General features: G+C 42.3%; 1 protein-coding gene across 1 annotated transcript; it reads right to left on the reverse strand.

Annotated features, from left to right (window-relative positions):
• Positions 1–958: 958 nt before the first annotated feature.
• LOC112567999 (11-cis retinol dehydrogenase-like) lies at positions 959–24,801 on the reverse strand. The gene is made up of 6 exons (XM_025244981.1): positions 24,503–24,801; positions 19,437–20,286; positions 8,062–8,274; positions 7,062–7,244; positions 4,875–5,007; positions 959–4,227 (listed from the first exon to the last, which is right to left on the reverse strand). Exons 2-6 carry the CDS (start codon positions 19,642–19,644, stop codon positions 3,771–3,773), a joined length of 1,194 nt encoding a protein of 397 aa, XP_025100766.1. The 5' UTR covers positions 19,645–20,286; positions 24,503–24,801; the 3' UTR covers positions 959–3,770.
• Positions 24,802–25,546: the final 745 nt, after the last annotated feature.

Below are 25,546 nucleotides of genomic sequence, written 5' to 3' on the forward strand. Positions count from 1 at the left end.
GACAGCCAACAAAATATTTAGGCATGCGGACTTAATCGTGTATCTTCAACTTATAATAATAGTAATTTGCTGGAAATAGCAGTAATTAAATGAGACTTTTTCTATAAAATCTTTCGTAAACCAAGGCTTTTCAATGCATTTTTAATTTAGTCATACACACAACTATTACACCACGAACTAATATCCACGTCCATGGTTACACAGACACCACCACTACCACCCGACTTCATTCCAAATACATTCACTCATCAGTTACATGAAGATTTCGAGTTCCTGTCATTGATGTCTTTCCAGCTGTTGTCACATGCTGCCAGTAGGTGTCGTCACTTGTCTACGGCTTGTTAGTCTCTCTGCAAGATAAACAGCGTTTTAAGCATGTTGAACTGAAATGTTGTTCAATTATTTAGTTAAGCTATTAAAATAATACTCAAGCTAATAACCTAAGAATTTTGACTATGTGCACAGACGCCACACTAAACAACTCATTCAAACTGGGAGAGGATAAACTAATCAAGGGACGTAAGCCACATAAAAAAAAAGGTTTCGCCTATTATCTCCCATATCTTAGTGTTGTGTTTGTTACCTGATCCGTACTGAAAAGTTGTTTATATATATTATATCGAGACTTTTAAAGAAGATACTGTTACTGTTTGCAATTGTTCATTTTAATCGAATTGTTCATTTTAATCTGTTTGTTTTATTTCTCTTTAGCAAGATGAATCCGGATGCTATTTTTTATAACACAAATAAATCACACAGAAAAGAGAAGCATTCACGATTTACTCCGTTCATTTATTCTTCCTCGTCTTTCCGTTGCTAGTTTGACGCGTTTCTGATGAAAGATGAAGTTACTTTTACACCAGATACAATGCAGATTAGTGTATAAGTTTCCTTGGTTTTTTAAAAAAACAAAACAAAAGAAAGAAAGTGCTAGCGGCGTAATCAATAAGAGAAAAAGAAGATTTAATATTGGTTTTATTTTACAAATTCAACACTGATAAAAATGATTATACAGAACAGCAATATCACAATACAACCTGTAGAGGTATATGTGTTTAAAACAGCCACGGTATTGTGCCCCTCATTACACAAACATGAGCTTATTAATGGTTTATACCTTGTAAATGCTTTACATGACGCGTGGAATTGAAGTAAACAAATTTATTATGTCTAAGTGGATTGTAATTAACTATATAGTGAGCAAAGAAAACAAAATGACAAGAACCCAAACAACAGAAAATTAATGTCAATATACGCTTTAAATAGTTTCCACTTTTACACACACACAGACATAGAAAGAAAGAGACAGACACAGAGAGAGATTGGGAACAGAAAAATAGAACAAATTTTCCCTAATCCCTTCTGAAATGCCGACAAAGTTTCCCTGATCGCATTTACAAAAAGGAGGTATAAAAGCAAAACATATAACAGGGAAGAGACAGGCGCAGACATCAACGACGGAAAGTGTACGAGTGAACTGCTATCTGTGTATAATGATTATTTCTCAATTCCTCTAAATGGGCGAATAAACAAGCGTCCAACAAATGTGTCTAAAAGTGCCATAATTAATGGGTAAAACCCCTTTGCTTGAATCCCAGAATTAATTGCTCATTCATATAATAACCATGGTATATCAACTTAGTAACTGCTCAGCTAATGGCATCACGATTCCAGATACGACTCTGGACACAAACTGTTAACGAATGTAACAGACAACAAGCATCAGCCTTTAAAGGTTAATCACTGCTGCTCCTCCCTCCTCCTCACCCCCACTACTGTCTAAGCACTTGGACCCATTTGAGGCCTGAGTCACTGGAAGGGTAAATGCGTCCTCGCATGTGCCACAAAATGTCAGAAAAAAGCGATAGGAAGATAACACAACATTCAGTAGAAGTCATCAAACATCGGCAAATGATGGAGAAAAATCTATAATAAAAAACCAATTTTAATAATAATAACTACTTAAAGAACGCCATCAAACACTGAAGTAAATCATTTCAATGAAAAGAATCAGGTTTGCCGTTAGTGGGTTTGTATTTAGTTTGCCCCTCATAGTCGGTTTTAAAAGCGAAGCTGGAAGAATACGGAACATGACTACAGGTAGGTTAATTGTGTGCAGTATATGTGCCATAAAACACCTGATCAACATTAAGTGCATTCAGATGAAACATGTATTATAGTGGAATGAGTCACAGGACAAAACTAAAATAACAAAGAGATCTTCAAAAGAACACACCTCGTCATGCATGACAGCTGTACAAATGACAATTCCATAACAACTATTGTCAATACAAAGAAAGTAGCCCTGAAACTACTGAACAACAAAGTCTGTTCTTGTTTCCTCTATTTCCCTTTTGCACAGGGGAAGTAATCCCTGATCGTAAGCGTCCAGTTAGGTGTCTACCACTTTACAAATGACCGCAAACGTAGAGAAACAGTTGTAGCCTACTTTCACAGCCATTTTGGGTGTAGTTTTGTTTTGTTTTTATATTTTTCTCTCTTTTTTTTTTTTTTTTTTTTTTTTTTTTTGTAAATCCACAACCCTCTTGACAAGAGGCCATGCAGAAATGCAACAACATCTTACAAATGCCAGTTAGAGGGGGTGAGGAGGTTATAAAATCGTCATCGATGTCATTAAGAGCTGACGAATAGTTGCGACACAATGTGAAGAATACTGTCTATTCTGTTTTAGTACAGTGACCTTAGAACAGTGAGATTTACAGGATTTCTTGGAAAGTATACACAACCACCTATCAGCACAACACTTTCTTTTACCTCAACCAAACTATTCGCCCAGTAGCTTTCTCCTCATCTCACAAAACCATCCTTGCGATTTGTTCGAATCACAGTAATGAGAACATTCGAAGGTAGTACTATGAACAGCTTCTTGCATCAAACAGCTAATTAAAAATGGCTATGGAGTTAGCTGTTATTTGCCTCGATAATGAGATATTTAGCATGTGAATGGGAACAGTTTTGGAAGATGAAGGGGACACACTATAAGCATGCTACATCCACCATTACAACAACTGGGGATTTTCAACAATTGGTTGGCACAACCTCTTTGTAAAGATCATTTTGCTTTCCAGTTTGTCTGCAGTGCTTTTAATATACACCGGATAATAATGTAAAGTTTAGTTTTAGTATGTACAAATGTCTTACAATTTCACAAGCTATTTTTCCGAATGTAAATAATTCAAAAAAAAAAGGTCCTTGGACTGTAGACACAACGTAGCAAACACAGTTACAGGTCCATGCGATTAGCAGAAGGAAAGCTTCAAAATAACTGACCTTCAAACATGGGAACAAATGTAACAAAACAACAAATAAAAAAGTAAAAACAATTATCTCCCTCTTCATGCCTTAAATCCTGATGTCTAAGAAAGGATAGCTTAGGTAGTTGTCTTTTGCCAAGCCATAAGCAATGGGCAAAAGGATTTCCTGAGCTGCAGAACAAAAGTATCTTTGGTCTGTAGAAAAGTGGCTTCTTATTTAAATCGGGCGATTGTACATGTCGTCCAACGTGAATGACTTTGCTAATATAAGGGAGACAACGCAAAGATTTTAAATTACCTTACCACAACTATATGCTAAGCTCCAACAACTATGTACTAAACAACAACAACAACAGCAACAGCAACAAGATTTGTTTGTTTTAAAGACATCAAATATTGTGCTACGAAAACCCTGTCAAAGTCCACTGAAATGTTGAGCTCTTGTGTTCATCAGTCTCTGTAGAAGTGATGCTGGACCCAGGCTCAGTCTCTGTCTCATTCTCTCTCATTGCCGGAACTCCCCGGACTTCCGTTGACCTCTGAAGTGACTTTTCTCTCCAGCGTGTTAGGTGACCCTGTCTTGGGCGTGCTGCTGGCAGAAGACGACTTGGAAGACGAGATCCTTGTCCTGGCACTGGGAGGAACTTTGACCCCCACTTTTTTGAAAACCCTGTCGCTGACGTAGGCGGGGCAGTTGCTGAGGACGAGGGAGCGGAGGTACGAACGCCAGTAAGGCACGTAACGGTGACGTGGCTTCTCCGAACACACGGCCGTCACCATCAGATCCACAACCTCCTCTACATTGGGTCGTGCTCGCTTCATCTGCTCGGAGATGTTGCGCAGGAAGGCGTTGAAGTACTCCTCCCCGTAGTCGGCTCTGATGTCGGTAGGAGTCTCGGCCCACGACTTCCGGTTGAGGTCGATGAGATACTGTTCCTGGGTGATGGGTGTCCTGGAAAAACGAAAGGTACGGTTCTAGAGAAGCAGCAATGCCTCAAAAAATGAAGAATTTCATAAGATGGATATTAATTTTGCACAAACTTTAATACTTCCAGTTCAGGTCGATTCAACACTTTCTGGATAATTGATGTCATGCCAAAGTCAAGCGTTTAACGGACAGTAACATCTAGATGGCAGAAGAATCATCAGTGCCTTAATAGCCAATCAAAAGGAGGGTATCATGGAGCCTTTATCCTTTTTGTAAGTCCTACAAGTCTTTCCTATAAACCTCTCTGTCTGGTCCGGTCAAGAGCGGTTTCCACGTAGTCTATCCATTGGGACCTACAGGGGTCTGATTTGTCAGATTTGTTATTAAGGTCTGGAAACCCCTTCATAGTCTAACAGTAACACTTTTTAAATAACTAGGATGAGCTCAGTTCAAACCGCTCTTTCCCGAAATCTGATATAATACGCTTTCTACATTCTGTTCTCGAGATAAACACATCGCCAGGCACAGAAAGCGGACGAGGCAATGAGGTCACAGATGTGCACGACAAGCCTAATTAAAGGATGCTCCTAGTTTTCCTCGCATAGTCTTAACAATAAAATCATATTTTAATACATCCATGATGTCAGGAATTTGTCTTTATCTTTATTTACCTGTAGAGTCCAGGCTCTATGGTGACCACAGACACATCAAACTTGGCCATCTCTTGGCGCAGGGCGTCAGAAAAGGCGATACACGCTTTCTTGGACATGGAGTAGGCAGCAAAGGCTGGAAGCGTGAAGCGACCTGTACACAGATTATTTATTTATTGCTTCTGGACTAGCTGTTCTAAGTCATCCATTTGCAGATAACGAAGTCTCGGGAAAAGTCTAGACATGCCTACAATCAAACCTGTTACTGTGTGAAATACGGTTAAACTACAAAAGCAGGCATCACGCCTCCCTCACCACAGTCTGAGAGGATCATATAGGTTTACATTTTCTAACATCACTTCCTGTCTAAAAAGGATACTTCCTAGGAGCATTAAGTAAACCCAGAAAAATAAAAAAAGCGCAGACATAATTTTTTGGAAGCACTCAAGAAACAGCGGATTTCAGGTATTTCTCTCTTCAAGTAATTACTGTCACAGGTGCTAAGCTAGTCATGCTATAGGCAGTGAAATCGTGTGAAACCGCATTTTCCTGGCAGACTGCCAGCTGTCTGGAATGATTGCAAAACAACCCGTGCACCTTCCATCCATTCTTGACCTCCTTGTGTTTATGTAGTAGCGCCTGAGGCTTTTTCTCTGCGTGCTTACAGACTTTGAAGAGGTGTCCGGATACGGCCCCACTTGATCATTCAGAAGACCATGTGAAAAGAAACTCGGATTTTCTTGTTAGTCTTTGCCGATATGTATAACACCTCAGTGGATGTAAGAAAGTAGTCATGAGGGGAAATCCGGTGAATAATAAAAAAGAGTGAGCCGTGTTTAACGACCACCGAGATTCGTTATCAATGCACATTATGAGAGAGAAAGGACTGGATTGCAGGATTTGTGATTAATGATTTTCCTGTTTTTCTTTCGGCAAAATTTCTTGTATATGCTACCAGGCTACCTCTTCTTATCTTCCACTCTACATCTTCTCTCCTAAAAAATGAAAACAGAATCACAATCTGGGTAGTCAACACAACTGGTCCACCATTTCCAGACCAATGTTCTGTGAGAAAAGAATTCCACCCTCCTTTCCGTACATGGATAGCTTTAGGATGATGCTACTTCTGTTTCAGGGCTACAGCCCCAGACCACAGAGGCTTCTATAGTCTCTTCTTAGCCATCTGAAACTTCGACATAGTGGTCAGCTTCAGAACAACTTAAGCCAAACATTTATTTATGTTTTATTTGGCTGTCGTAAACAGCATGATGCTAAGTCTTGAGAGTGCCAGATATATAACAGGCATCCTTGGTTCGATGAACCCACGGGGTTGTTTTTTTTTTTTTTTTTTTACAAAACTGAGATGGCAGTATTCAAATGACCTGGCTTTAGGCAAGAGTGACAAACACGAGAGCATAAATAGAGCACTCGGGTGTCAGATAACCGTATGTATTTCATGTGGGTGGCAATCAAACAAAAGACACAGTCATGAAAGGGTTAGCTTTTGTGTGATGGTCGCATACGTAACATACCATCGAGACAGGTGCATTCACAATGTGGAACATTCCAGTGAAAGCAAGTTTGGTGGTGATGACAAATTCTAAAGGTTTTAATTATTTACGTGAGTGAAAACATGTCTATCGTCTGTGACATGACATGCATAGCTGATGCTCCATAGTGTCAATAGCGAAACATTCAGAATCTTGTGTTGTGAATGAGTTGCAGTCAGCGGGGTGTGAAATGTTTTCAGCTTTCAGTCAGTGCAGCCTGTCCCCAATTAGCTGCAATGTTGTCACTTCTAAATTAGTTTTCTGCTTGGCTGTCAATTAGTTGCACTCATTACTGTTTTAAATTACCTGCATCTGTGGTAATTGTGAGGGATGAATAAGTAGCAGTCGTCATTGTCTGCTCTGAATTACACGAAGCCAGTCTTGTCTCCTCTCCATTTGTTGAACTGTTTTCAGCTCTGTATTAGTAGCAGTCAGTATTTGCTCTAAATTAACCCGCAGCATTTTAAATTCTAAATTATCTACAATAATTTGTGTGTCGTCACACGACTCAGCTGTGCGCGTTGTGACGTAATATACGCGTGCGCCGTCACTTGACCTCGCTATGTGCGTGCGCTCTCTTGTGACGTTAGACGCGCGTGTAATGTCACTTGACGTGCGTGTGTGCTCTGTTGTGACGTAGTATGCGCGTGTGACGTACCTGCTAGGCTGGCGACGTTGATGACGCGGCCTTTTGACTGCCGGAGGAGAGGCAGGAAGGCCTTGGTGACGCGCACCACGCCCAGGACGTTGACGTCCATGATCTTCTGGAAGTGGTCCACGGCGCACCACTCGATCTCCGTGAACGTGGCGATGCCTGCGTTGTTCACCACGGCCCACAGACCTGTGAACAGAGAGGTGACAAAGGTGTTCATGACAGCGAAGAGACCTGTGAACAGAGAGGTGACAAAGGTGTTCATGACAGCGAAGAGACCTGTGAACAGAGAGGTGACAAAGGTGTTCATGACAGCGAAGAGACCTGTGAACAGAGAGGTGACAAAGGTGTTCATGACAGCGAAGAGACCTGTGAACAGAGAGGTGACAAAGGTGTTCATGACAGCGAAGAGACCTGTGAACAGAGAGGTGACAAAGGTGTTCATGACAGCAAGGAGACCTGTGAACAGAGAGGTGACAGTGTTCATGACAGCAAGGAGACATGTGAACGGAATGGTGACAAAAACGTTCAGGAGAGCCCAGCAGACCTTGAACAAAGTCCAGAAACTTGACAAGACGGTGACACACGTGTTTACTGCGGGGTGAGTGGTGAATAGTAAAAGCGCAGAAGACAGAGGGAGAGAGAATTACTGGAGAAATTACGATTTTGAACACTTTGTGCGGATTAGGAGAAAGAGTCACGTCAAAGAACTTGAAAAATAACAAATGTCAAAGCTCAGATTCAAAATGACAATGTCCAAAGTCCGGGACCGTTTAAAATGTTCCAGGTCACGTGATGAGAAATCGTCCTGGCATTTTCTCTATTGTCGTACTTCAGAAACGGGGGAAACACGATATATGTTTATATGTAATATGACACTTTTTTTAATCTAGACTCTGACTTCGGTCATTGTCCCAATTCACATGTTGGCCTTGCGTTGTGCGTCTTGCTGTCATGTCAGGTGACCGATACAGTTTGGCGATGACACCCTCAACCTCTCACTCACCGCCCTCCACGATGTTGTCCTTGACCAGCCTGAGGGCGTTGCGCACGTGCCAGTCATCAGTGACGTCAAGCTGCACCACGCGCAGACGACTGGAGCAGGACTTCTGCAGCTGCAGCGCCCCCTCGCGGTCTGGTGCTAGGCAACCGGCAAACACCTGGAACCCCATTGCGTCCAGCTTCTGGGCAAGACTGAAGCCAAAGCCACTGTCGCATCCTGAAAAGTCAAGCATTTGTTAATTAACCATCTCTGCTCGAAACACGTGTTGTCGTCAGCAGCCATCTTGTCGCTCCGTGTTAAAGGTTGCACCGACTGGGGATGTTGACAAGGTCAGAGGTAAAGTGTTAATCAGGAAAGTGAACATGCACGGGAAAAAAATAATGTTCGTACAGCTCTTCCTACAATCAACATCTCTCTCACCGACTATTCAGAAAGGGCAACACACCTAACCCTGATTCAGAAACAGATTTTTCACATTTCTCCTTTCTCTCTCTCTCTCACACACACATATTCATGACACACATATTCAATAAGCTTTTCTTCCTTCATATTTTTTAAAATCTTTTTTCTTTTATTCTTTTGTATTGTATTTCCTCTCAACCGTTTAAGTTGACCTGTGACTAACTTCTACACACATCTATTAACATTAAGCACTTTACTTAAATTTATTTCTGCCGAGGTTTTTATGGCAGCCCCCGACTGTAAACTTCATTCCTCCACCGCTCTTACATTCTGTTTGCAGCTAGTGTTTGTAAGCACCAGTTACTGCACTTGCTCCCCTTGCAGCTCATTTGTTCAAACCTACAGACCTCACCGGCAGGCGGACAGGTGCGCCTACAAATGTTCTTGTTTTTTGTTGTTATTATACTTATTGAATAAAAATGTCGGCTGCCATAGTCCCTAGCGCTCCTCCTCATTTCCCTAAAATCCCGATTCTCTCCGTCGTCAACAGTTGTCGCTCGTGGATGCGAACTTCAACAGGTTGCAGTCCCTCGGCGGTTTTGCGGCTGTACATCTCCAATTCTCTTTGGAATTCGCAGGCAGTCATATTCTTAATTGCTTCCTGAAGTGAAGAGCGTGGCACCCCGCCAGACACTTGCACCCGCCAGTACCCGAGATTCCTGAATGGAATATGACATCAGTCTGGGAGGATGAGGCTGCAGACTAGCGGCGACCTGAATGCAGCTACTCAGTCGCTTTCCCCAAACAGATTGGTCCTCTTTGGTTATTTATTCTTACTCTTGCTTCTCTACCCGTATCATCACCCGTAGTTTGTTGCAAGTTTCTGTTTTTATTTCTTTCTCACTTTAATAAATTACTGCATTCCATATTCCCCTCGTGTTGTAAGTACTGTGTCATAGGCCAAAGATCACACAATGAACCATGCTCGAAACTCTTTCGGAAAGGGTTATATGTCAAAGGGCCATGGAAAAAGTTCAAAGGCAAAGTAGAAAGGAAAGACAATGCTAGCAGAAGTAGACTCTTCATTTGCAGGGGTGGACCATTCAATGTCATGCTTTTCCAGGTCCTAGCGTTCTCGTTCATTAAAGAACACGATATTGAAAAAAATGTTTTTGAATGTGTAAGTATGATCACAAGTGTATGTACTGTTAACACGTTATCTACATTATAAAACCTCCATAGCCATAGTGGAAGGCTGAAACCTTGGCAGATCCATGGTGCAGACAGAAGGGAACATATTCCATCAAAACGTGCAAACAACCCCATCTATTTACATCACTGTAGGTTTATTTGCACATATTGCTCTCACTGCTCCTTTAAGCAAACATTCGTTTGACCCTTCTATATCTACATAATAAAGTGATAAGGTGAGGGGTTAGTCCGTTCTATATATACAGAGATAAAGTGATAAGGAGGGAGGAGTGGGGATTGTAGGAGAAGTTGAGAAAAAAAGAGGTGCCCGTGCCTGACCAAGCTGACTGTAAGAACAGGTTTTGCTTCTACCCACAGTCTATCCTCAACCCTCTTGTTTGCTTTGACGGCAAGAGCATGGCGAGAACTCCAGTGCTCTTTCTCCACCCCACCCACTCCTACCCTCCACCCACCGAAAGCAACGGTATGCGGGTAGAAGCCCACCCACAGTTTGTTCTGGCGTTTGACTCGAGACATTCTCAGAAACAAGCAGCTACACATACCCTCCAACTTTATATCCTAAGTGCACACGTCTGTCTGTCTGTCTGTCTGTCTGTCTGTCTGTCTGTCTGTCTCGCAAACACACTGGTTGCACTGTGCAGACATCATGCACGCACTCAAGCTCAGTGTTTCTGCCTGATGATGCCGCCTGCAAGTCTGTGTAAATACCAGTCTGGGCAGCTGGCGGCTCCATGTGCTGTGTACCCGCTGTTAGGTCGACCACCTCGCTCCCTTGCTTTACTCAAACATTTGTCTAACTCAGGCTCTGCCGAGTGATGGGTGTTGGTGTAAACAAGACGATCAATAGAGCTGTTTACTACATAATGAAACTAATAAGCCTTCTGGTTGTCCTCCACTAAACTGAGTGAATTTGCAGCAATCAGTGTTGATGTTAACCAAGTGGACTAACTCCCTGTCCACTACTTGCAGGCTTTCTCCCCCTCCAACTCCAAAGTCGAGAAGTCACAATGTCTCTAATTAACATTTGTTCCCTTCTATCTCATTAGCTGAAGCTTTCACAAAATTATCCTGGCACTATCCTGTTATCTTGTGCTGTTGATATCTTTCTCTCCATGGTGATATTTGTAGCCATGTATCTCGAGAATGAAAGATCATGAGTTTTACTCAATCACTACACACAAAAATTCCGTGATTGGTACAGAATCGTGTACCTTTCCAACTATTTATCATTAGAGCAATTATGTGAAAGTTTCGTTTACAAAAGCATTCTTACTGTCAATAATTATCTACAAATTCCATGACGATGTGGTAATTGCTACATTCCTGACGTCACTAAATTAATTCATTCAGTTAATTACATTATTAAATGTGTAGCTGACAGTTAATGTTATATGGCATGTAATACTTCATGCAGACATAATCATCGAATAACTGTGGTGGAAACTGACTTCAGTAGGAAATGAGTGTCAGCCTGGCAAATAATACTCACGATCTGCAATCTCATGAATACTGATAATACTTAATGTCCCTTTCATTAACTAATGGACATCCACGCTGTCTGCTTTTAATAAATGATTCACTAAGAGATGCAAGGGACCACGGTGGACAAATTGTGTGCTCCATTACACTGGCACGAGAGATTCTATCAGTGCGGATCCGACTGCTAAGTCATACTTAGCCGTAAGTATACTGCTGTCTGTTTGCTAAGTCCTACTTAGCCGTAAGTATGAGTCCTACAACTTTCATAATATTGTCGATGTGCCTCTTGTTGAGCAAGAAAACGGGATCTTGCAAAACTTGTGCTTAGCTTCATCCGCAGTCTCCTCTACACCGTCTGATCTCAAAATGTGATAACAGACCATAAATTTATTTTTAATCAAGTTTGAGTCTGTCAGTGTGGCTAAGTCAACAAGATACCTGGCGGAGGCAGTATTAAAGGTTATCAGCAAATACGTGCAAAAATCAGAGAACAGAGACTTAAACAGAAGGCTTCTTTGTGTGGTTTATTTTAGTCTGCTGTAGAATATGTTTGTTTAGCAGCAACATATTTAGATAATGCCTAATAAATTTCGCTATATTCTTCCTTTGAGGTTAGAGATTAGGACCTTTGAAAAAAGCACTAACAGTGCGACGATTATCTTTCCCGGAATCCGAAAAATATTTAAGTTCTTGACAACAATTTAATACTTCAGCAATATATTTTGAATGTGAGGTTAAACTGGCTGATTTTTTTTTTTTAAATCACAGACCTAAGTCTTTGCCCAAAGTCTCGGACTATGGCTTTAACCTGCTTCATACCTCTTCCCATCAGCTGTTCCTTCCTGTTTACTGACTAGTATTGTCTGCATCATAATCAGGATAGCAGTAGTCAGGTGGTGAGGATAATGGAACTCAGCTTGTATCTGTGAATGTCAGAAAGCTTTCGCCTAAAAACATTCTCATGCACTCAGGCACCTGCGCCGAAGTACAAGGGATGTTCTCTGTACAAACACACGGCAGCTTTATTAAGTCAGAGTGCAGGACGAAGCAAATAAAATTGTAAGAGCCGAGGTTTCCTGTTTGCCTGAAGGCGTGTTTACTTCAACAAGAACCTGTAAGGAACCGGTTTAAATTGGTTGCAAAAAAATACTTCAACCGTCGGCCTGGAGCTTTCGAGAGAGAACCCGGCGAAAAGATTTATTTTTACCTGCAGTGAGGTGCACAACACTTTCGTGAGGTAACGGCTGGATGATAATCTATTCCATTGAAATAATAATAATAATAATCATAATCATAATAATCAGTATCACTGATTGATACAGTGTATCTCTGTATGTTACAGAAGACTAAAATACAAAAATAATGAGCAAACTTTCCTGTCCCTCTCTCTCGCATGCATGCATAAAATTATGTGTGTGTGTGTGTGCGTGTCACACACTCACAAACAAACAACACCACAAAAGCAAACACTGGGTAACTAGTAGAATTGTTGGTTCGCGTTCGATATCCAGTGGCGACATGCACTTAGCCTTATATTTATATATTAAAAAGGGGGATAATGTTTCAGTCTACGACTTTATTTCCCATGTGCTTTCCCATTCACAATGTACATCTCATCACGTGACAAGCCTCTGTTCGAAGTGCATACATTATGCAATGCACAGAAGATATGCAAGAACCGTGCCTCGTACACAAAAACAACAACAAAAAATGAATAAACAAATAACAAAAACCCACTGTCGAAATAACAATAAACAAATGTGATGAAAAATCTATGTCAGAGTTTATTTGCTAAGGAAACCTCATGCTCGCCAACTGCGGCATCCAGAGCAAAGGAGGAACACGATTCTATGCTCAGGTGTGTTTGGACCTCCCATCGCCACCAAGGCACGCCTGGCATTTCACAAAGCTCTTGGTAGGATCATCAGGCTAACTGCCAGCCAGTTGCAATGGACTGGAATGCACTTCTGACAACAGTCCAGTAATGTCATATCACAATGATGTTGACTCCACTCTCTGTCGGCAAATTGGGTCGACGGGAGAGTAAACAACGAGTTTAGTTTGCTCACAGGGGGACACAACCTCCTTGCGAATCGATGATATCAACATGAATAGAAAGGGATATTCTTCTACAAATAGCAATCCATTCAGACAGGCCGACAAACAGATAAAACACTCCCATTCTTTTCTTCAGATAAAATTCAGCTTTATTCTTGTTTAAATGTTAGAAGACTGGGAGTGGACAAAATATGTATGACAACCTCCTAGCTTTGAAGCTGTTCTGGTGATCAGGTTTCAAGCTCTCAGGTATCTCTAATATAGCCTTATCTCCTGTCAACGGGGTGTTAACCCCCAGGGCACACCAGTTGAAAGTAGCAGAGCAGTGAAGATGTCGTGGATAGACAGCAAAGCTTTACATAAACTAGAAAAACGCGAATGTCTGTGTGTGTGTGTGTTATGGATGAATGCGTTCATTCTCACATGTTCTTGCTATGCACATTATAGAGCCCGATACCCTTTTCAATAAACACTCTTTCCTTTTTCCCTCCAAAGGAATAAGATATTTCTGTGCTCTGTACTTTTTTCGGCAAGACCGACATAAATGAGTTAACCCCGTGACCCCATACCGGCGCAAAGGTCAAACTGCATCTACGCGCCTTTCATAACACAGGCTGCCATTTACAGAAAGAAAAGGCACACGATTCAGCAAAATTTATCAGCAGCTTCAGGTATCAGGCAGAACTCTGAAACTTGTGGTTGGTCTACCCACTCCCCACCACCCGACCCCACCCCACCCAAACATTTTTTTCTGCCGCCGAGCTCCGACAAAGGGTCGCTCGCACCATCGCTTATCGCACGCGAGAAAACAAGAGATATGTAAACAAGTCCCAGACCTGCCATGTTTTGATGCTTCCAAGACGGCACAGAAGCTGTTTTCTCTGACAATAACATTCGGGTGGCTACCCTTTCACAAAGCATTGCACGCCTGAGTTCGACTGAAGCCACTGCCGAGGAACTGCGGAACACGAACTGATGAAGAGACTCCAGCTTTTGTGGATTTTTTTCGTTTTTGTTTTTGCTTCTAGTTGTTCCATTTTGCTTTTACTTCTTAATACTTTACAAATACTGACTTGTTTTTACTGCATGAATTTAAAGACTTTAGAGTAAGTGTGAAAAATCGGAGCTGTTTATTCTGATTTTTTTTTTATCTCTCCTCCTTCCGTCATTTGTTTATTTCCTTTCTACTGGAACTCTTCCACGCTCCAGACCCTCATGACCAGTTACATTAAATTCTAGAAGTAAAGCCAGCAAGAATGTGCTAACAAGCATCTTAATTCTTGCATCCCTTTTATCTAACAGTTGCCAGCATGCCATGCTTCGCACTCCTATCTCCACAAAATCTAATCTCCATTCCACACCCCGTTTCCTAACCCTCGTCAAAAACCTGGAATCCAGGTACTCGCGCCATCAGAGCCTTTATATGCACTTCAGGTAGCAAGTACACGCATCCCGTTTCTACCCGATTAAGAAAAAACAATTTTCCACTAAAGAATGCAGAACCTGATTTTTTTTTTTTTTTTTTTTTTACTCCGCAATGTCGAATTGTTAAGGACTTTCCTCGTCTTCTGTTTAATTTTTATAATTGTTGTGATGTTAAATATGTGCGCGTGTCAAGGGCAGAGAAGAACCCACAGCTCACGACCCTCGTTGCCTTGGTGACTAACGCTTTGGCTCTTGCGTCACCGGACCCACCGAGACTCAGAAATAACTTTTCTTTGTATTTTCTCTGGTCTCCGCCCTCCTCCATAACCTTCTGTGTTCTGATTCATAAATTCTCTTTGCAGTATCATCTGTTATAAATGCCCAATATGTTGAATACTATCTGCTACAGATGACTAGTATTGTGTGGACAACCAGTAGTTTGTGTATGTGTGCTGCATGCTGAAGAGGATGTTATAGAATTAATTATCGTCAGTGATGTCATCTGCTAGATGAGTAAGCTCTTTAATCTCGTTATCGGCGTTCCTAGATCGTGCTATCATCTAATGAGCGGGTGAAATACGGGTAGTTACACCCTGCAAGTGCTGATGGCCGCAGCCGAGGACGTTTTCTACACAAGTTTGGATTCCTTGAGCAGTGACTCACACACTGCACACAAACACACACAAGCGCACGCGCACGTAAACACTTACATGCATACCTGTCAGGCTGAGTTGTTCCACATACAAGCTTTGTTTTGGTTGGTTTGTGCCAGAGCTATGCTTCTTGGATGCCGGAGCCAAGAATAAGAATGTACAAGGAAAAGAAAATATTTGTTGCTTGTTTTAACCAGTCAGTAGCTTAGCACTTGTAAGTGCTTCTGGACCGTGCAAGAAGGAAAACAAAACGATGACGACGACAATGATGATGATCATGATGCACAGAAAGCAAAATACAGCTTCTCTCTTATCATTTTCTTTTTTTTATTTACCGTTCAAGAAACTATGAAGCCCATTGTAGCACCATTATTTTTCTTGCTGCAGGCAATGTTTGAATGGTTTGATATCAGGCTTTGCGGGAAAAGGTTTGTGCTTAGTGTCCTGTGTGCCCAAAAATCCATTTGTCAGTGCGTTGTTCAGAGATCTTTGACAGTCACTGAGACTTCTTACCTCGAGGTTAATTAAGTTAATCTCAGCACTCACAGGATTTGGCAGTCCATATATACAGCTCTTCGGAAAGTTCAACTTCGTGGCGCAGGACTACGATGGCGTCCAGACTCATTGCTAGAAGTCGTAAAGCGAACGACTACAGCAACGAGGACCTCACGAGGATTCGTTACACTCACTGCACGTAAAAACAACTAATAAAAAACATGGAAAAAGCAATAGCAAGGACTATAAGATGTAGTAGAGAGAAGGACTACATGCCTAAAAAAGGCTGATAATAATCACTGATAAGAGGTTAGTTAACAGCATCCTTTTCACCGCCATATTTGTTTTTTTCTAGAAATTTCGACGAGCTTGCTTGTTCCTCAGTCGTCAAACTCAATGGCTTAGCATGACGTGCATGTGGTTCTCCCTCCTACTCTATCTAGTTCTGAACCACTCTCCTGTTCCCAATTAGCCGAGTAAAGTCTAATTATCTGGAATATCTTTTTGGACGCGTGGGAGGCTGCTCGTTAATGCCTCCGAGCACTTCATTACTCCTGACAAAAACACTGAGCTGTGGATGGAGAAAACAAGCAGTGTTTGCCACTAACTGACTCTCATTCTGTTCCGTGTGTCAGGTCCTTTTTATATTTATCTGTGTAAGGACTGGTTAACTCGTGTCGGGGGAGATAACCTCTTCCCGCAACCCCTGGTGGTTCTCGGACTTAGACAAGTTTGTCCCGTTATATTCGCTTGAAGTCTATTCCCGCTCGCTCCCACGTATTTTTTTTTTTTAGGCGATGTTATTAAGTGCAAACTTTTTTTAATAACAAGGCCGAGCTCATGGCAAAATACTATTTCTCCAAAGCTATGTAAATAAAAATATCCCTTCCATTCTCGTGCCGGCTGGGCAATGACAAGGGTTGGGGTCTTTTCCAGCCACAGCAGTGAGAGAGACTTGAACCTCTGACCTTCTACTTTAATGTTGTGAGACTTGATTATAGGCCTCAGCGCCTTCTCCGAGAAACCAGCACAAAGAGCAAAGTATTGTAAGCTCTGTGATTCCACAAACAGAAAAAAACTCACCGATGGCGGAGAGGGACAAGTAGAACTCACCACTTGTACGTCAGTCGGAGCAGAAACCACCCTACAAAACTTCTCGAAAGCATCATGCTTCATTTCGCTAACAGCCCAGACTCAATGAGTCTGAGGTTCTCCAGACGAAGGATTGCAGAATGGAATGAACGCGCGAGAGAACTTCAAAGAGAACTACAGAAGAAATCAGCGAGAAGGAAAATAATGATACCACGATCACAACTCCCGACAAAGGTCTGGATGTCGTTTTTGTTGAAACACAGGACCTACCTTAGCCCTAAAATAAATTAAAAAAACAACCTACAGCTTGAAAAGCCAACGCCATATCTACTGGATTAAAACATGTGTCTGGTATGTGTTGTACCGTCACATGACCACCGAGGCCAGCAAATATTTCAACATGTCAGCACAACCCTCGACATCTCACTTTAGGGAACCTTTGGAAAGTCTCAAATCTGGACTCGTCACGCGCTGGCTTCAAGACAACTGTTAAGGAAAAGATCAAATAAAAGCATGAATACCATATTACAATTTTACAATCCATATTTGTTTCCACAGACTAGAACATTTGTTGCACTTAAATGTTCTTTGCAGATGGATGAGGAGGCGTCAAGGAAAGAATGCAGGTAAAGATTTCAATTTTTACAAAAGTTACCTAGGATACCGGCGAAGGTTGTCATGGGTGTGTCGTAAACTCCCCATTTTGTTTGTGTGTTAACAGCAAGAGGCTTTGTTGTGATGAATGCCCTCTCTCTATTGCCTCACTTGTGTTGAGTGCCGGCTGGGTGTGTTGATATTAAAAGGTTTTCATTTTGCCTTTCAAGCGCGTTCATCCCTAAAGAATAACTTATTCCTACATACCCGAAATAAAATCTTATCAAACTTGGGTTACCACTAGTCCTTCTGGCCTCTTGATATTTCATCGGACAACAGAGTGTTTCCATATCTCTCATTGTGCAGACGGTGCTGGGAGCTATCATCTCTTAAAGATCTACAACTCCTCAGTTGAGAATCGATGTACTCCTGATAAAATATATTGCACTTCAATGTTACACTTCAACTGTTCCTTCATACCTCCTTCCTTGGTGTGTGTCTATCACCCCCTACCTCGTCTCCCTCTATATCTACTTGACTATTCTATCTCTATTTTCAGTCATATTCCAGTCTTTCACTCTCCTCTTCCCTTATTACCTCTTGGTGTCTCCCGATCTGCTTGTATCTACTTCTATCACTTCCTGCCATCACCCTTCGCCGGGTTACATCTCTATATGTGCCAGTTACCCATGTATTTCTCTACATGTCTGTACTAACAATATATCTCCTTGTTCTCTACCTTCCCTGTGTCTTTTCCCTCTGACTTAATGAAACCCTTTTCTCTAAGTGAGACGAAAGTAAAACCGCGGTAAACTTTCTCAAAATACTAAAAGTTTCATGGACATGACCTCCCGTCGGGGTTTTCACTCCCAATCCCCATCCCAACTACAGCAAAATGTTGTGGGGTTGGTTTTTTTTTAATTTTTTTATTTATTTATTTTTTGATAAGTGTGATTGTTAAAAGGAATACCCGGTCCATGGCCTTGACCTTACACCGTTGGCGACCTAGACAAATGATTGTTACTCATGGATCGTGACTTCCGTTTTAACTGGTGAAAGTAGGCTAGCAAGCGTTCATTCACCCGGTTGGTTTCCTTTGTTGATGTTTAATTGTTATTTTGTCCTACTAAGCTTTTTTTTTCAACGTGGCCGACAACACCTCTCCACGTCTACACGTGGACAAGGACGACATGGTGGAAAAGCTAAACAGCAAGACGAAGGCAAAACAAGCCTGGTGGTTGTCGTCTCACAAGGCATTGTGAAGCAGCTCAATAAGACTCAGAAAGGAAAGTGGATTTACCGAAAACTTGACTGTGTCAAGTGGATCACGCAGCTTCCTGGCTTCTGGGAGATGAAAGGCGAGGCAGCTACAAGAGGTCCTCGGACATTTATGAAAGAGTAATCTCGTCGACACAGACGAGGTAGTAACGAAAGTTATGTCGCAAAGGTGTACTTAGAAGCCAATGCCATTTTCAACAGCATTCCAACCAGAGTTCTCTCTCTCTCACACTCACACTCAAGCTGACAAGACTTCTTGTACGTGTTTTGCGCTCTGACCTTTGCTACTGTATACAGACAGTGTCTACACTACAGTTTTTATGAACGGTGAGTCTCAGCCCTCGGCTTACCTACTTTAGTCCAGGTATAACGTGATAAACTCATATACACAATCAATTCAGTTCAGTGTAACATATGTACGTAGGTATTCATGGCCACGTTTCCACCATGACACAAAATCACACATGCATTATTTTATATCTAGTCCATCTTGACATTATGATCTTTGTTAAAAAAATGCATAGTATATATATATCTCACACGCATACACAAATGTGTTGTCAAATCTGTGACATTACATGACTGGCATTACTTGACATTACGCACTGTAAAACGCTTATCTTTAGCACAAAGGGTGCAAGGGTCAACACAGTATGTAATTCAAGCCGACAAACGTCCACCTGTACTCACCTGTAATGACGACGGCTTTGCCGGCAGGGTCTATAAAGCGCGTAGGCCGCTTGCCGAAGATCAGGTAAGCCGACAGAAAGGCGACGGACAGGTAGAAAACAGCCGCCACAAACACAGAGTCCAGCGCTCGTCCAAAGGGCTCCGGTCGCCAGATCATGACGTATGTTGCCAGGACAACGGAAATCCCCGCAACCGTTCTGGCAATCATGATGCTTGCCTCAGACTGACCCTCACACAAACTTGCGTAGTTCACAGTTTTCTTAACGCCCAACACAGGTGTGCCGAGTCCCCGGCTACCCTGACACGCAGCAGGGCCCAGCAAGTGCGAGCAGTTCAAGTTTTTTTTTTTTTTTTAGTGTATCACTTTTGCCAGGTCAAGTAACTCAAAACACACCTGCGCCGGCGGTACAACTGTCAGGTAAAGCTTGCAGGTAAATTATTAAAAAAAAGAGGTCGAGTGTGTAGAGGTACTTTCGCTTGCCGAGGAAAGTTCATCCGATGAAAATTTACCTGTGAGGAGAATCGGAGCAAAACGCCGTCGCGCTCGTGCCCGCGCGTGGATGAAGCACGTAAACTTCACGTTGTGAGCCGTAGACTGACTAAACCTGTTGCCGTAGGCAAGTCTCCTGCGTGAATGGGACGCGGTCGGGGAGGGACACACTCCCGGACTGGCTTCTTTCCTGCGCAGATGCCGAGCTGTGAATGAGCTCTCGTGTGTGTGTGTGTGCGCGTGCGTGTGTGCGTGTGTGTGCGTGGGCGGCTGTGTAGGGGCGGCAACTGGGCCGTGGCTCCCCGCTGCGTGTGTCCTCGCTTGCTTCCGCGGAGCGTGTGAGTGAACTCTGGACTTGACCTGCAAATACACAAGTAGATCAGCGGACCGATGACAAGTGTTGTGGAAGTGAATTAATTGACTGTACATGGCCACGTCACACTTTAATATTTTGGGTGAGTCAGCGACGGAAAACACCACGTGTCGATGATAAACTAAATTAAGTTTACTTCAAATTTACTTGTACACGTCATACTACTGATCATTAGAAAAGGGCAAAGTTCGTCACACAACAATCAAAATAATTTAAAGAGCTTACTATAAACGGGATATACTTATCTGTGACTTTCCCTAACAATAGAGAGTTCATTTATTTATTTGTTAATCGGCACTTGGTTTTAAGTGGTTATGACTAAACAAACAAACAATGCTTTCATGTTAAAATACCCTCTAGCCTAGTAACCGTGATTTGGCGAGATAATTTCGGTTATAGTCATGAATTCTGACAAACAAGATACAAGTACAACAATCCCTGGACATGAGCACACACACACCGGTGAAGGAGATAATTTCTAAGTGAACCAGAAGAATTGTCGAGGTGAGAGGGGATGGAGGAATCAGATATGCAGAAAATTAGAAAAGAAAAAGCACCAGTTTCATTAATTTTATTTCTGCAGACAAACCCTACACATCTCTGAGGTCAAGATAAAGGACTGAGAGAGAGGGGATGACTAAAGACCATTGACTGTACATTTATAGATGTTTGCCGGAAAACACGATCCTTCAGTCTCATGCAACTGGTATTCACCCTGTCCCTGAATGAGGACGAATCTCAGAAACAGTTCATTACTTGTGTACTTATCTTCAGATGATGTAAGCGGGTTATCATGGATGCTTTGATGAATTAGTAAGGAATGAACCGCAAACAAGAATATGAATAATAAAGAAATGAGCGGATACTAATTAATTTGTTACAAACACACACACGCGCGCGAGCTGTAGTAACACTACAAAGTCGGGTTTTTTTCATTCATTCATTCTTTCGTTCATTCTGTTCCCTCGTTACCTCTTCCATTCATTCGATCGACTTTCCTTGTGGGTTTTCGTTTTCCTGACATCAACAACGACCATTGTGCCTCAACAGAAGCGCTTGGTCTAGTTTCAGGAAAACTGTGAACTGATGTTGGATTGTTTTCCGTTGGTGCGTACGTGAGCAGACGACCAGGACTTGGGGCAGGCGGCACGGTGTCAGGGACGAACTAAGAACTCGATCTGTTGGCGGCCAGAATCCTGACATGTTGCTATGGCTACGGCTATCCAAGACACACCATTTCATGATTATTTCAGGTTTTATCTCCTCGCTTTTCTACTCATCTCTCCATCCTTTTCAATTTATTCTTTTTCTGGCTACTGTCCCAGCAAATTTTGACTCCTCCTGCTTGTTAGTTTTTGGTTTTTGTTGTTATTTTCTTTTTTCTTTCTCATCAGTCACCTTCTCCTGCCTCTTTTTTCTATGTCTATTATTTTTGCTGCTGCTATAAATTCCTTTTCTAGAACTTTTCTTCGATCTTGACTTACTAAACTCCCAATTAGTAGGACCTAACTGTTTGCTGCCGACCCACAGCTGGACTTAGAGTAAATTACTAACACCGGCGTGATTTCTTCATCAGTGTCTCACGACCACAGTCGTACTTTAATTAGATCTTTGAGTGCTAGCAAGAATTTTAAGTGATTAAAGTAGGCGGACAAAGCAGTCATTACTGACTCACAGTGTTAAGCAAGGAAATAATTCATGAAATAAAATCCAGACATAGGTCAGGGATGCCCAAGCGAATCAGTCCTCAAAGTATTCTCTTCCTGGGCAAACACACGCGCGCCTCCACCCATACACGCGTCTGGAAACACACACTCATACACACAATGTGGTCCCATGCCAATGAATCTTTCAGGAAGAATGGGGAGGCGTATGTAAAAACCGAAACTCGGGAAACATTCGAGCCTTACAAAAGCTTTCATTCATTCCTGCACTCGCGAATAAAACCACTGCAAGGCTAGTGCTCACAACAACTGTTGTTGACTGTTCTGGAAATGATTCAGATTAAGGAAGCCCCTCTAAACAACAAGGAAAAAAGTTTTATTTTTGTAAACCACTTTCTTAAAACGTAGAAAATACAATTTCTGTATTCAACCAATCTCCAAACCAGTCTCCAGCCCAGAGTGAAATATTTCGTCTACAGGTGAATGGAGTGTCTTTGTTCAGATGGTCGAGCTTGTTTCCAGTCGGATGGTGTGAGGTCGACTTACAAAAGCTGTGCGTCGAGTGTGACAAACAAATTATGTCTTTCACACCGAGAGCACAGGTCACAGACGAGTGGAGCAGCAGAGAGGTGTGTAGTGGTGCACGTGAGGTAACGTACGTCTGAAGGACTTGCAACAATCTTTTTCATCTGTCGACGGACGTCACGGCGGTTGGAGCGGCAGCCAAGTGCGTCACCGGGTTGTTACGCTTGTACTGGTCTCAACAAATAAACAACCGTGACCATGACCTTCACTCAGAAAGCTTCTTTTATCACTGGCCGAACTTCTAACAACAGGTGTGGCTTTTCGTCTGAAAGAATTTCGGAAACGTAATGCCTGCCACCTTTGACCTGGACAACCCCGGCACCAGGATGACGAACATGGGTAACTGCTCAATGACCATGCAGTCATGAAGGGGCCCCGCGGATATCGATGATGGGATTGTACCTCGTGAGATGGAGATAATTCACAAAGTCCAAGAGCTCATATCTCATCCCATTTCAGAGGAGTTAAAGTTAATTCCGTTTGCGCACTACTTTTAAATCCGGTTCTTTCTCCCAAGATCCTCGTATGAGAAAACTGTCAAACTTGACGAGATAATCATTTGAAGACATGGTGGCGACACTTTTTTAATAATTATTGTTATCAGGAATTAATTATTTACAACATTAAAACAGAGTCATTTATAACCGAGTGAATTCTCTTTGCCCAAGGCTCCTCATCCAACCAGCTAGACACAAATAGTCTGTAGTGGATGCTTTCGGTACCACATAGGTACGAAGAGAAATAAGTAAGTAAAGTAGGTGATATTTACATATAACGACTGCTGATTCAAATAAACAGAGGTAATGTCGGGTTAACTACACAGTGAGTTTGTCAGTCGTCGAGGATATTATGTCGATTGGACATTATTATTACTATTATTGGTGTTGTAGTTGAAAAGAGTGAAAATTCCATGCACCTGGGCTCCCAAATGGATCATATTCGTAATATGCCACATCCTATTGATTGTATGGTATGTTTAATATAATCTTTACAGCTTTTGTTGTTCCTAAATTAAATCATAAGCTGACCTTGTTGTGAACTTGGGTGATTGTTGGAGTAAACGAGTTTTGCTGGTTACGATGAGTGGATGGAAGGGGAGGTCTCTTCTTTGTTTGTTTGGGTTTTTTTCGGGGAGGGAGGAAGGGTCATGTTAACAGTGCAGTTTAGGGCAGTCGAATGTCAGGAATTCCAAATAGGACATTTACACAACATAACCTCTTTTCGAGTCCTTGCACTTTTGGCCGCAGCCTCATCTTGCTCCGTTTGTGGCGAGTTCACCAGCCAGGTGCGAGCCGTGACCCTGCCAAGCACGCTTGTTGGATCAGGTTATATTTGCACTGCATTATCTGATCAGCCTGTAGGTCTACAGGTACTCCACCCCTTTTCCTCGGTATAGGGGACCGCAACCCAAACACACAACAAATGTGCGCTTGCTCTCATACGAGCCCTACCACTACAACCACCACAACCACAACCACCACCACCACCAGGTGTTTACACAGGCCTGTTTGAATTTTTCTGAATCGGCTGTAAAAAGGAAGGACTTACTAGCTTTATTGTGCCCCTCTACCAGTTCTGTGAGAACGACTGGACAGCTTGTTGGACAGGTAACACCTTCTGTTCTTCCAGTCGGAGAAAATTGAACACGAAATTGCTCACAGCAACACACAAACAACAGCCATGCACTTTTGCACGACACTGAAGCTGTTCCCGAATCAGGTGATAAAATTCGTTTTTGGACACCTGACAAGAATTTCATTGCCTTTGCGTAGAAAAATTGATCGAGGTTTAAAACTTTAAGATGGAATTATATATTATACATACAACAGTCACACCATCAATGAGATCGAATCGTACAGGTGACTTAAATACATGTAAACCTGTCAGATTGAATCATAAAAACTGACTTAAGCACAGGTATTCTTATTAGAGCGAATCACACAGGTGCACTTACCGATAGCCGTTGGGGATCTAATCAGAGGCGTTCAAGTCGTCAGACGTACCTCTGCGCATGCGCACTGGTGCATGTCACGCTAGGTTCACACACTATGGCCGCCAACGACGACCGTCCTTTATAGCGGGCATCGAGAACAGCCGCACCTGCTTTGCTAGCTCGGAGCTGTGACAACACAAAGCTCAGTGTGGCAGAGGTAGGGGTAGGAGGGGCAGAATGGATGTTTTCCGCCGAGCCAGCAGCTAAAGCTATATCCCGCAACAAGTCTTGTAAACAGATGTCAGAGACAAAATCTAAACCCAGGATGTGTGACAAAATTTGAGAACGATAACAACAAAAAACAAAAACAAAATCCGGCTAACCGGAAATTGGGGTCTGTCGTTGCTGACGTATTCTGCCGAAAAACAAGGTAGGAGAAGGGATTGTTGCGACATCACTCTAGCACACTGAGAAATGTGTGAACCGCTTCTAAAGGTTGTGTTAAAAAGTTCAAGGTTCAAACGATACCCGAATAAAGATCATAGTTCTCAAATTTTAGTTTGTTCAATAGCTCTGAAGAATATCTTTGCAAAATAAAAAGAAACAGACATAATGGGTAAAAACAGAAAGAGAAGGAAAAAGAACTGCGCTCACGAAGCGCGGGGATCTTTCACTATCCGGGTCACAATCCATTTTGTTTTGTTTTGTTTCTCTCCTCACTTTCTGTAGGCTACAGTTTCTTCTCTTTCTCCACCACCACCCATCGACCCCATCCTTTTATTGTTGCTTTTTTTAACATCATATACTTCTTTGGGATGGGCCAGTGACAATTAAGGGCAGTTTGGTTCGGTTCTCTAGTTCTCTCGTCCTCACACACACACATGTGATACACTGGTGCCGACGTGCGTGTGACAACGTGCCTGTCAGGGCGATGAGGTCACTAGCAGACCGGACATGTCCAACTGCATCGACAAAAGACTAGTTTGTCAGCCAAAGATTCACAGAATAGCGATTCTTTACAATACAGGATTCTTGAATGAACTCCGGGATCCATTGGACGACGCA

This window comes from Pomacea canaliculata, linkage group LG1 (genome assembly GCF_003073045.1).
Source record: "Pomacea canaliculata isolate SZHN2017 linkage group LG1, ASM307304v1, whole genome shotgun sequence".
NCBI lineage: Eukaryota > Metazoa > Mollusca > Gastropoda > Architaenioglossa > Ampullariidae > Pomacea > Pomacea canaliculata.